Source organism: Convolutriloba macropyga, assembly GCF_964194025.1.
Source record: "Convolutriloba macropyga chromosome 13 unlocalized genomic scaffold, txConMacr16.3 SUPER_13_unloc_1, whole genome shotgun sequence".
Lineage (NCBI taxonomy): Eukaryota > Metazoa > Xenacoelomorpha > Acoela > Convolutidae > Convolutriloba > Convolutriloba macropyga.
This window is the reverse complement of record NW_027449112.1, coordinates 14,524-27,333: the sequence shown is the minus strand read 5'-3', so window position 1 is coordinate 27,333 and position 12,810 is coordinate 14,524. Positions and strand designations below refer to the sequence as shown.

The following is a 12,810-nucleotide window of genomic DNA, read 5'->3' as shown; positions in this document are numbered from 1 at the left end:
ATTAAGTCAATGCATTAGGTTATCAAAATTATTAAAGCGATTGCTAGCTGGCATTAGTATAAGCTTTCAACTGAATGGATTTTGTATTCTTTCAAGCATTGATTACGCAATATAGTAAATACGGTCAAAGTCAAAAGAGCAAAATCAAAGGAAACGGGTTAAACCAATAAAACCCTGTCTTTAAGTCACTGAGAATTAGGTTTTCAAAATTCATTAAAGTGTTTTGTTAGCTGATATTGGTATCAAGCTTTTTAGCTATTAGTTTAGAAGCTGAATTAAGTATTGTTTTAGAATCTAACTGAAACTGCACGATAAATTGAAACACTTTTTGACACTGAATAAAAAACAGAAAAAAATTCGGTCAATTTGTCTCCTTATTTCGATTTCTGTTTCAATCCCGATTTGCATCAAGCGCGTCAGAGGCGGGTATTATCCGGCAATCTGCCGGCTATGTTTTCTGTTTCCGTTTCAATCCCAATTTACGTCAAGCGTGTCGACGGTTACTTTTCCGGCAATTCGCCGGCTATGTTTCTGAGTGGTGTTCCGAATCCATAGCACACGCCAGTTATAATTTTTTTGTTTAAATGCTCTCGAAGGAAGTCGGCACTTGTCCTGCTAAGCTTTTTGGACCTAATTCGATTATTTTTGTAGTCCGATTTGAGTAGTGATTTTGGTCACGCCGAAACAGAAAGTGGAGCAAAAAAGAGGTTTGGCAATGTGAATTTTTTCTCTCCAACTTAAAAGCTTAAAGGCGAGTGAGTAAGGGTATTTGGACAAACTTTGCCCTTTCGCTAGTAGTTTTTGTTCACAAGCAGTAATTTTCCTATGATTTTCTGTTTTGCAGTTTTTTATCTAAGTATAAATGGTTATTTAGTAATTGAAAATTTTTTGAACTGTAGGTCAGCTTTGGTCCGATTATGCTTTTAATTGCCCTCGAACGAAGTTTGAAGCAATTAATGTAAACTTGTTTGTGTTTTTTGTGCGAAGTTTTTGCTAGACGGCTTTGACTTTTAGAGTGACTTTTACGCCCTTGAATTTTTCGTTGTGCGTGATCTCCATTTCTCTGTGTCAGCAGAGAAGCTCAAGTGCCGACAGTTCACTACTTAAAGTCAAATGAAAGTGCTCCAAAATTGGTGTAATTTTTTTTGACTTAAAATTTAATTATCGGTTATAGTTATTAATAGCCGCCCTCATCTTCTCAGCCGGCTATTATTGCGCTCGTATTTTTTTTTTACTTCGTCAAACTTTTTTTCGCTTTACCATTTTGCCGCTTTTTCGACATTTTGCGTGAAATCTTTTTGACTTCTCTAGGCTAGTTTCTCTCTTCTCTCATTCTGCTAAAAGTGAATTTGAACATCAGTTGCTAAGCAAAGCAATTCAAAATGAACAGAGTCGGTATAAAAAATTGAAGTCAGAAATAGAAACGGGATAAACCCATAAAGCCCAATTTTAGATGCCCGCTATTTGAACGTCGTTCCTATAAGTCTTAGTTACCACCTCTAATGCTTATTGGTGTTGATAGTAGCCCCTGTAGCCTCTCTCTAAGAAACAGAAGTATGTTCAACTACGAAATGCCATCAAAATAAATCGGACTTAAAAATTTTTTTGTACAAAAATCTTTTTTTTCAATATCTTCTATTAGTTCAATCCCAATGATGCTTATTGGAATCAACGGCGGCTATTTTCCGGCAATCTGCCGGGTATGTTTTATAATAACCTGTAATGACGTCAATTGAAGCGCCCGTCAGTGAATTTAGTTACTCTCCCGGACTTAAGCAGACTCTATTTTATTCGAGGTCCCACTAGTCGTTCGAGAGCATTTCTTCCGACGCTAGTGGGATATTTTTTAATTCGTTTTTGATTTCGTTCTTATTTTTACATAAGTCAGGACTTTCACGTTTGACTCCTGGTTGGCCTCAATCACTGTTGTTTCAGCTCAATGGATTTGAAGTTCTTTCGCTCATTGACTTACTCAATGTAGTGAGTCCGTTCAGTATCAAAATAGCAAAAAAATCGAAATGAATGGTATAGACCGACAAAGACCGGTCATTAAATCATTTTGCACTAGTTTATCAAAGTTCATTAGAGCGATTGGTATCTGGCATTAGTATTAAGCTCAGTAGTCTTCAGTTTTGAAGGTGAATTAATTATATTTTTAGAATCTATCTGAAATTGCTCACCAAATTCCAACTGAAACTGCTCACGGAACAAATCTTGACTTAGGAAGAAATTCTATAATTTTTTCTCTTTTTCGGTTTCAATCCGGATGTGAGTCGAGCTGGTCAACCGCGGCTATTTTCAGGCAATTTTCCGGCTATGTTTGAGTATACTATAAAGTTATAGAATAAAAGTACATCTAGGCAGTAGTTGTGTATTCTTCCTACCAGAAATGTTTTGCGGCTGATATAGGATACAAATATTGGATCTTTTCAACAATTGCCCCCCCCCCCCCTTTGCAAAAGGGGGGGCTATTCTTGAATAGATTTTAAGCGAGCGATTTATTAACCAATCAGAGACGACTAATAACTTTCCGTGTATGCTCATACTGTGTTAAACTGGATAGCATAAAATGCGCCATGCTAGGACAATTAGCCGAAATGGAATACAAAGCGAAAAGAATTTCCGACTGGTGGGTCGGTGGGCGCGCTTCGCGGCTTCGCCGCGATAACCGACCCGCGATTTCCGGATTACATCCTACAGCGCGTGAGAGGCATGGCCGTGAACAGCGGTCCGCAATTGCACTTAACTGATATTCGGCTATCTAAACTGTAGGCCAAATAATATTGTGGTAAAGTATAGCACAAAAGGGGTGGCGATTCTCTACTAGGTACCAAGGGGGGCAATAGTTGAAAGGATCCCAAATATGTTTTAGACGTCCTACTAAACGTACATACGGCGAGAGCAGCGAGGGGGGCGATAGTGGATTCTCAGACGCGAGTAGTAGTGGAGGAGGGGCATCTCAGAATCCCTTCAAGAAACAGCGAATTAGTCATAGCAATTCCTTCAGCAATACTACAAATAACAGCCAAAGAGGGGGAGGAGGAGGAGGCTTCACGAGAGGGAATCGACAAGGGTTCGGCTGGGGATCTTACTAGGCCTACAAAATGTACCCTTGTAAATGCACCCGCCTCTGAAGTGCGCTTTATCTGTTCACGTTCTGTTCAGTTAGCGTTTGTTGGAAATTTGGACTCGTGATTAAAAAAGCTGAGCCGAAATAATGATCGCGCTATGAACGAAGTTTTCCTTTATAACTCTAATTATTCGTCTTTTTAAACAATATTGTGAAATCTGCCTGATATAATATCCTTGTTTTATTTGTTTTGTTCTGTGCATTGCAAATGCACACAAACTGGCTTATAAAAATGTTAGAAATAGAATCTTTGGTCTCCTCTTCATTAATTAGCAGCACTACTCATGGTAGGTTTATTCAGCCGACCAATTCAGACATTACTTTGCAAAAAATAAACCAATTGTACTTATTGAGGAATGCTTGAATACCGGAATTCATATCAAGTAGCAGATGGAAAAGATCATAAATTATCAGAACTTTTAACCGGCTTTTTTTAGGAACTGCAAGATTAAGAACTGCAAGATTGAGAAGTCAGACAGGTATAGAGATTATTATGTGAGAAGGCGTAGATCAACTTATTTCTAGTGGAACGGAGCAAAAGTTCTGATTATAAATTGAATTTTTCTCAAAGAAATAAGTTCAATCAAAGTTGCTGACAAAAAGTTTGTGTAATTATGTTTTGCTCATTGACTTCAGCAAAATAATATTAAGCAGGAGCCAAAAGCTAAAATTGCAGTGCAGATCACCAACGCTGACAATGTTTTGAAAACAAATCGATGTACCCAGAACTATCCGGTGAAACGTTTGTGCGCTGTAACATTTTGAATAGCCACCGTCAGCCTCTCAAAGGCCATAAGCTTTTCTCCTTTTTCGATCAAAAAGATTTCGATTGTATAGGGGCGCTCTCTTTATCAGATGATCTGTTCATACTTTTTTCGAACATTTGTTGTCAATGAGAAGGCAAATTTTGAGTGGTGATTTATCACGCTGAAGTAGTAAGCGAAAAGATAGTTAAAGGGTATAAAACTTTTTTGCAACTGCTTTAAGTGGAATGAGAAAAAGGTGGTTAGACAATAGTTCCGTTGTGGAGTTTTGTTTTTTCACGCGCGGCATTTTAACATATTTTCTGAATGGTAATTCTCTGCAATTACTATTGGATATACATAAGCTGTAATGGAGTACAGATGCAATTGTGGGTACTCCTTCATCGGCAGTTGGTAGCTTTAACATTGTGAATTTAAACCTTTTTGGCTTCAAAAACCATTGGTGGATTTCGGATTTGGCCCGTATTTGTTGCTCTTTACTGCTCTCGAATGAGAAGCAATTATATTAAACGTTTGTGTCTTTTTATTATAGCCACAAAGCTGTAAGCTGAGCGGAGCTATATTGCGGTGTCTTTGGTTTTTACAATTCAAAGATTTTGAATTGTAATTGGGCGCTGTCTTTTTCTAAGATCTCTTCACACATTTTCATGATTTTTGATGTCAAATAGGAGTAGTGATTTTGGTCACGCTGAAGCAGAAAGTGAAGCAAAATAGCGAGTGATTTTGCAGCGCGCATTTTTTTCACTCTAATTTCAAATTAGAGAGAAAACGGTGTTCGAACAAAAATTCGCTTTCTCGGTAGTGGTTTTTTGTTCACATTCGACAGTTTCACTTCGAGTTTTACTGTTTTTTGATTTTTTGATCGGTTTTTTCTAAATTGTTTTCCCAATGCATTCATAGTTCATTTTAGGACCAATTTTTTTCATTTGAAGCAAAATTCTTCTAGCTAGTGTTTTTTTGTTCACATGCGGCATTTTGACATTGATTTTCATTTTTTAAAAAAAGTGATCTGATTTGTTTTGAAATGGTTTTCCCAATTCACTCATTGTCCGTTTGTGGGCCTGCTTTTTGTTTGATCAATAAAAGTTCTTTGAATTGTACGTCAGGACTTGTCCTGTTATGATTTTTATTTCGTCGTCTGACGCTCTTTTTCGTTTTACATCTTTTCACACAGTAAAGGTGAAAAGCCCAATTTTCTGAATGACTTCTTCCTGACACCGACGGTTTTTGCGCTCATGACGCCATTCCTCACTCAATCTAAGCAAAAGTCTTTGTGTGATTAGATTTTGATCATTCATGACTTGCCTCACTCAAGAAATTGACTTTTGCACCTTAAAATTTAAGTTTGATTGGAAGTAAAGTCATAGGAACTCATATGTGTAATAAAGGTTCCTAATGAAAGGGCTTCGGCGGAATGAATTTTAACAAACTTTATTAATTGATCGCTGAATGTTGTTTACATAGTTTTTCGGGCGGCGGCGACTCTTTTTTCAACTTACATCTGTATGTGTTTCTATCTCTATTATGTGGCACTCAAGTCTATTCTTTCGCAGCTATTCCGGCAATCTGCCGGGCATGTTTCAGATTTTTTTCATGACCGTTCTTGCGCTTTTCTTCTAGAAAAATCTTCGACTTCGCAATTGACTTTTTCACGAACTTCTTGATTTTTGAGTAATTCCACTTTTTCTAACGCCAAAATAAAGGTTGTTCCAACAAAAACGATTGTTAGAGAGACGATGACACGGCCCTGATGGCCGAGTAGGTACTCAGTCGAGGTGGTGGAATGGGACTCTGAGGAAGTTGGGGTTCGAACCCTACCTTCGGTTGATGTTTTAGCACTAAAATAGAAAAAAAATATCTAGGCTCCACACCCTGCAATAAATGACTCCGCCTGTCATCCGAGAGCCATTTTTCTGACATTGATCGGTTTATTTTTGAATTGCAACCTTCAACCCAGTTGGCTAGTATAGCGGCCATATTTGTACTATCCAACGAATTTGGATAGTATTTGAAAGATGTTATAACGCGTGATTTCGATTATTTTTCCTTCAAAACGAGATAAGCATATTCCAGAATAATTTTTTTTGGATCTGAATATATGATCAACAAGACTTCCCAGCAATTTTTTCTGGAATTTAAATTCTTACTTTATTTGATGTTTTTTTTGTAGAGCTAATCTTTATCTCTATACCTTATTTTCAGCTTGCCAGTTAATCGATTTGTAGTTTTTCTGTAAGTTCCTTGGATTGTACTTTAGGACTTTTTTTTCAATCCGTCGATCAAAAACTTGTATCGCTTTACCTTAATTCACAGCGAGATAGTTCGCAAAAATCGTTTTGCTTTCTAAGATAGTTTCAACCATTGTGTTTATAGTACCTTTAAGCAGCAGCTGCTCGGTAAATTAATCGAATCAATGGAGTTAAAATGAGAAAATGAAATCGAATATAGAAACGGGATAACCCCATAAATCCTAGTTTTAGATGCCCACTATATTCCTATAAGCCTTAGTCACTATCTCTAACGCTTAATGGAATCGACACTAGCCCCCTGTATCCTCTGTTAGAAACGGGAGTGTGAACTACTGCCAATTGAACTCAAAAACAGTTTGACTCGTTTGGTTTTGTGACGGTTTTTTGTGTCGTTAAAGACAATCCAAATTAGCTTTCTAATGATGCACACATGAAATATTATTGCTGTTTCAGTTTAAAGTAAGTTTTTGTTGATTTTATTTTGACTTGAAAAAAACTTTAGTTTTCATTTCAGTTGTCTCTACTGCTGTCGTTTCTGCTGTCTTGTCACTTAGTATTAATGAAAAGTTTTATATTCTTTCTGATGAACCGTAAATGAAATTATTCAATGATTTCATTCCCATCTATTGGTTATTTCTTACTTTATCTTTAAATGTTTCAAAAAAATGATAAAGAACTTTTAACTGCTCTCGGACGAAGTGTGTGGAGCACCTTTTCTAAACGCAATTTTCTGTTTCATCTGAAACTTTTGTTTGAGCGTGCTCTTGTAGAACATGCCTGCCAGTTCCCTTATTGAGTGACTTTTTCACGAGTGACTCGTTGATTTTCTGAGTGATTTGAATTGTGCGCAATGGAAAGTTAGATCTGTTGCTAATATAAAACCGACTGTGACCGGTGACCATATTTATCACTTCCGCCGTGCAGGTATATTTCTCGGACTCTAACTCCAGACGCTGAGGGTTCGAACCCCCAATCAAATATTTGCACCATTAAAGTTTCTCTAGCCTATGCACCCATCTAAATTTTTTGCCTCGCCAGTCACTTGTTTAATTAAACTTAAACTGGTAACTTTGTATCTTTGTACAATTATACTTTGGAGTGTATTTAAAACAGGATAAAAAAATCAATACCGCACGTGAACTTTAAGTAATTAGGGCAAACAACTGATCCAATTGAAGAGCAGAGAGAAGAAATAGTGGTTTTCTGATCATGACGAGTTCTTGAGAGAGCGAGAGAGTGAGAGCAAGAAAATATCGGTAAGCAAATTTTTTCTTAGCCACCAAAATTTTGTGATCATGTGCGGCATTTTTGGAGTTTTATCTCTAATGCTTAGAGCTCTAATCTCTCTCTTTACATGCTTAGATTCAATTTCTAGCCATTTTTGCTATTTTGCCTTGTTTTCAGCTTTTTCTTATAGCAGTTTGTATTTTTATTCATTTTATAATAGAATTTCGGGAGCTGTGCGGCTGAAAGTAGTTGTTCTAGCAGCTTTTAGTAGTCTTTTAATTTGATTGATTGAATGAAGAAAACTTAGTAATTTTGAACACTAGTTATTGGCTTTTGTCTGTTTTTTGAGTTCTGGACTATTTCTTCTATTTTTCATCATTTCAAGAAATGATGATTTTCATTAGAGTCAAGAATTTTATAATAGATAGTGGCTCTTGATTGCTCTCGAAATTTTGAAACGCTCACTGTACACGTCTGTGTCTTTTTAATGTAAAGTTTCTGACTGGCACTTCCTGTGTTTTTGTTCTACGGCAATTTTTTATTCATTTCGGGTGACCTTTTCAAGCTTTACTTGCATGATCTGATTTTTGCATGATCTGATTTGCTGTTATTCAAGAGTTATGCCTGGTGCTATAAAAGCAATTGTCGGGTAGGGCAGTAGACGGCTCTGCTACCCTAGTGGTTAAAGCTTCAGTTGGTTCGAACCCCTCAAATGGAAAGTTTTTACGCCCATAGGTTACGGTCAACTCCGTAGTTGATCGGTTTATATTCAATACTTGCAGTTTCCACCTCAGAAACGGTCGAACAGTGTTTTGTACAATAACCATAGCTAGTTTGTAGCAATTAAAGGATCTTTACCGTTTGTGCCCAGAAGTACGTTGAGCACCCCCAATTAACCAGCAGGAGAAATTATATAGTAAATCTTTGTATAAAAAAATGACATGTGCTGCTGGGGTCAAAAAATATAGCAACTTTATTAGCCCGGCTGTTCTTTTTACGACTCGAAGCAAAGTATTGGTATTCTACAGGTTTTTGCGACGCGAAAAGGTGTATGGCTATTTTACATTTTTTTAGCGGAAGTAATTTTGTTAACGAATTGAGCTATCACTTCTCTTTTTTCTTCGACTATTGACTTCTGTTTTAGAACATTGGCTTCTGATTTCGCACATTGGACTTTAACAATAGTTCCTTTGGTAGAGTATAGTAACAAATTACTGAGTGCATTTTTCAAGGTTAAAACGTCATTTTGATAGTTTTTGATCCTCTAAAAGTTTTCTCTTTTTATCCATGCTGCAGATACCCCCAGCTACCTACTGTCCTTTTCAGGCAATTACGTGTTTTGTTGACCCATATTTTTGACTTTGTAAGGTTTGTAAGGTTTCTGACTTTGTAAACACAAACGGAAAAAATCAAAATCTGTTCTCAAAACTTAAATTTAAGAAGCCAAGTTTTTTTTAATTTTTAAAAATTAGTTAATGCTGGTAACCAGTGAGGAAGTCAGATAATGTGGTAAACGCAGACAGACTCATTAAATGTCCTCATTAGTTGAGAAAATACTTTTTAAACGTAAAATAAATTTGGTTTTTTTAAGGTGACTAATTCGTTAGTCATTTGATCAAAGTAGTAGTGAAAATGCCTGGTTTGTAACGGGGGGGGGACCTGTCCCCCCCGTTACAATTCAGGCATGGCCTTTTTTAGGTATCCTTTTCGAAAACTTGTAAAATTTCTCGAAAATTTTGTTTCTCGAGGTTGGGAAAGACTTGTAATTTTTTTGAGAGTTTGGTATTGTGAGAGTGGTGGAACTTGTAAAAATTTTGGAAAAAAATTTTGGTGGGGTGAATGAGTGAAACTTGTAAAATTTTTCGAAAATTTTTCGAAAATTTTATTTTTCGTGGTTGACAAGACTTGTAATTTTTTTGTAAAATTGGTGTTGTAAGAGTGTTGGGACTTGTAAAATTTTTGGAAAAAAGTTGGTGTGGTGAATGAGTGAAACTTGTAAAATTTTTCGAAAATTTTGAATTTTTTTTTAAAAATTCTGAATCCTTTTTCTAGTCTAATGAGAATAATGAAGGACTGAAAAGCGAAATTGACTAACCTGATGGAATACTGAGGTGAGGGAAGAAAAAAGATAGTTTAAAATTGATAAGTTTCTGTTCCAATGTAAGAAATTTAATAGTTTTGCGAGTCTGAGACCGCACAAGTGGTATTAATTTTATGGGTTTTATTGCCCATATGTTTGAATTAACAAGCAAGTGTGAAGTAATGAAATTGGAAGTTTGTTGAATTTCAAGCCTGGAGAAAAGTTTTATGTAGAGTTTCGAACTGAAAATAGCGCATGAGAATGAATAGGGGACAAAATATCGTGAAAATTGACTGAAAAATAGAAGAAATTGGGGTTTAAAATTTGTCTGAAAATTGGTTAAAAAAGTGATTTTATCGCTTCATTACTGTGTCGGGAAATGCTTGATATGGGGGTCAATTGAATTTTGGAGAAAGTGCGGGTTGAAAATAGTTTGAATGGAGCGCTTAAGGTGTATTTTTGAAGCCATTTTGCGTCAAAAACAGACAAAATTTTGAAAAAAAAAGTGCAAAAATTGGTGTTTTTTGGTAGTAAAAAGTTAAAAAAAAATTGTTTTTCGCCGCCAATAAGCATTTTTATACAATTGAAAAACTGTTAAAATATGGTACGAGAAATACTGTCAAGGAATCGGGTTTTTATTAAATATTATTTAGTGGTAACTTGTAACTACATTTTTTGTATTTTTTGATGAAAAAAGGCCAAAAATGTGCAGAAATTGTTAATTTTTGAGGTAAGAATGTAGAATGAAATGTTCTATGCTAGTTATAAGGGAGTGGACAACAAAGTTTCATAAGGTGAAAGTTTGCTCGAACTATTAATAAAGAGTAATTGGGTGTTGTTTGCATGTTACTTTTTGTTAAATTTTTGTTTTTTTTGGCAATTTTTGACAAAAAAGTGAAAAAATCGATGTTTCTTGGGCGATCAATGTAGAAAAAATTAATGGTTCTTAGTTGAAACGCAATTTGCAATGAAAGTTTGTCATTTAATAGCTTGGTGAAACAAATGATAGTGATTAATTGGGTGCTGAATATATGTTTTTTTGTTACTTTTTATGTTTTTTAGTTAAAACTATCACTATTTTGCGAACCAAATGTTATGAAAGAACAGTCGGCTAAAATAGCTGACGTCCAATTGTACAGTTCTCAGTGTGCAAGGTCATTTTAATTATTTGCGCTGAAATTGTGAATAAAAAAGTTTGAGAGATTAAGAACAAAAAGGACATGATTTGGGCAATTTTGCCGGCGATTAACACATTTATGTATCTACGAAGATTCTTTTATGTGTTCATGTATGACTTCACAACATGGTAGACAAAACTTGGGTGTGGCAACCATAAAACTAGGCTGATTTTGAGTTTGAGTTCTATTTTTGGCTTATCTGTGCAATCGACCTTGTAAAGCCAAAGTGAGGAAAAGTGGTCTTATATAGTTTTATTGGTAGTTCATTTTCTTTAGGATTCCATTGAAAGCAAGCCGTGTTTCCTAAATTTCTCCTACTGAGTGTTGATACCATTAAAAGCGTATTTCTTGTCCACAACGGAAACAAAGTTATGACTGAAAAATTTTCCTTTCACGATAATAGTGACTTTTACCACGAAAATTCGTGCTCTAGCAAACGACTTGTTGTTGCTTCAGTGAAAACATACGAAACAACGGGAACATATATTACTCTACGACTCTTCAAAAAAGACTCCGAGGAATTTCGTTTTAACCAAAGAATAACTCTGTCAGCTGCTGAATTCGATCTTCTCGGCCAGAAAATAAAAACCATTCAAGATCTATCGTCTCCAGGAACCGCAAAGAAAAATAAACGAAGGCAGCGAACTGGTTGTGAAAGTGATCTCGAAGAACGAGCCCAGTACGAAGGTGGAAGAGCAAAAAAATCACGACAAAAAATTGCACATAAAGCAAGTGAAAGTGACAAAGAAAATTAATTAGCAAAATGGTGGAGGCAATGGTTGAGCGCACGCCGGAATATTTTCGTCAGTTTGCCAAACAATATCGCTACTTTATATGTCAAAGCGAGCTTATATTTGACCATACAGTAACAAAGAACTTTGCCTACAGCTTGCATTTGAATGACGATTATTGTAAAGTACCTGGATTTCATTATCATGTTATTGCTTCCAAGGATCAACTTCCTGATTCTTTCAAGTCTTCAGCATCCAAACCATTCATTATACCCTGTCTCTTCACCTGTTTCAAACTACTTATTAAAACCAATTTGACAAATACAGTTTTTCGTGGAGAAATAATGAAGAAAATTGACGAAGCGGTGAACTACAACGAGCAACACCAATTGAACTTTGCAAACTCTAAGCGAAAACTACCTAACGTTGATTGTGTTTTTACTAATAATGTTCAAACTCAAACTGACTTTTTGCCTAATTGTACGATTGATAGATTCTATAGTATTTATAATGGTGGTCTATACGGTGAGCTTTCCAAAATACTTGATATATTAAATAGTGGCTATGGTTGTTTGCATGTTGACAATAGTTTCATTTTGATAAATTTTATTATGGAATCGAAATCTTCTAATTAATACTTGTGTTCTCTGTTGTCTTTGAGGAAAGTATTGAGCAAAAAAACGTTAATTAAAAAATGTTAGAGCATATGATTAGCAAAGCGTAGCAAATCATTATCGTTCATATTCAACAATAAAGGATATTCGTAACCAAACATCACATGCGCAATATAAATGCAAAAAAGTCCACAGAGTTTTGAGTTTTGATTCTGAACTGGCTTAAGTTTGAGTACTTGGGTTACTTCATTGTAAAACTGTACCAGACGGGAATACAATATTTGGTAGTTTTGTATCGGGATTCCAAGCGGGTCAGCCAAATAAACTTTGTTTTCGCGGAACAAAATAACCATCCAATGACTTCCTTCATATTGCGCTGGTGAAGCATTAACTATAATAAAGCCTTCTCTTGTTAGTTTTGGGAAATTGTCCGCTGCAAAAACTCCGTAAAAACAATATTTTAAATGAATACATTTTCCCAACAAATAGCGTATTTCATCACTATCCATCGGTGGGGTAGGTGTTAATTGAGTTTTTTGTCACCTTTCGTTCCGAATTAACGTAAAACGCTGAACTTCTTTCGCCCAGAAATAAAATTTCTACGTTGGCTGCCAATGCTCCGTCAAATGTAAGTTGAACCGAAATTGAGCGATTTGTAAGTTCTGGATGAATGAAATCATGAGACGCCTCTTGCGTTGAAGTTAAATCAAAAGCTAGAATAAAATGATTGGGATAATTATCCAGAGTTATTCCATGCCCACCTTTGTCAAGAAAATCCAAGGCTTCCAGAGTATTGAAGTAAATGAGGTGGTTAAAAGTTGTTGAGACCGGAGTTCC

The 12,810-nt window shown here is 35.8% G+C and overlaps 1 protein-coding gene across 2 annotated transcripts in view; it reads left to right on the top strand.

Annotated features, from left to right (window-relative positions):
- The window catches only part of LOC142354790 (5'-3' exoribonuclease 2-like), a 110,315-nt gene extending 106,922 nt beyond the window's left edge, over positions 1-3,393 (top strand). For both annotated transcript variants that reach the window (XM_075407165.1, XM_075407166.1), the window contains one exon: positions 2,873-3,393. In XM_075407165.1, coding sequence (XP_075263280.1) covers positions 2,873-3,095 — 223 coding nt within the window. In that variant the 3' untranslated portion in view covers positions 3,096-3,393. The remainder of the gene's footprint in view (positions 1-2,872) is intronic.
- Positions 3,394-12,810: the final 9,417 nt, after the last annotated feature.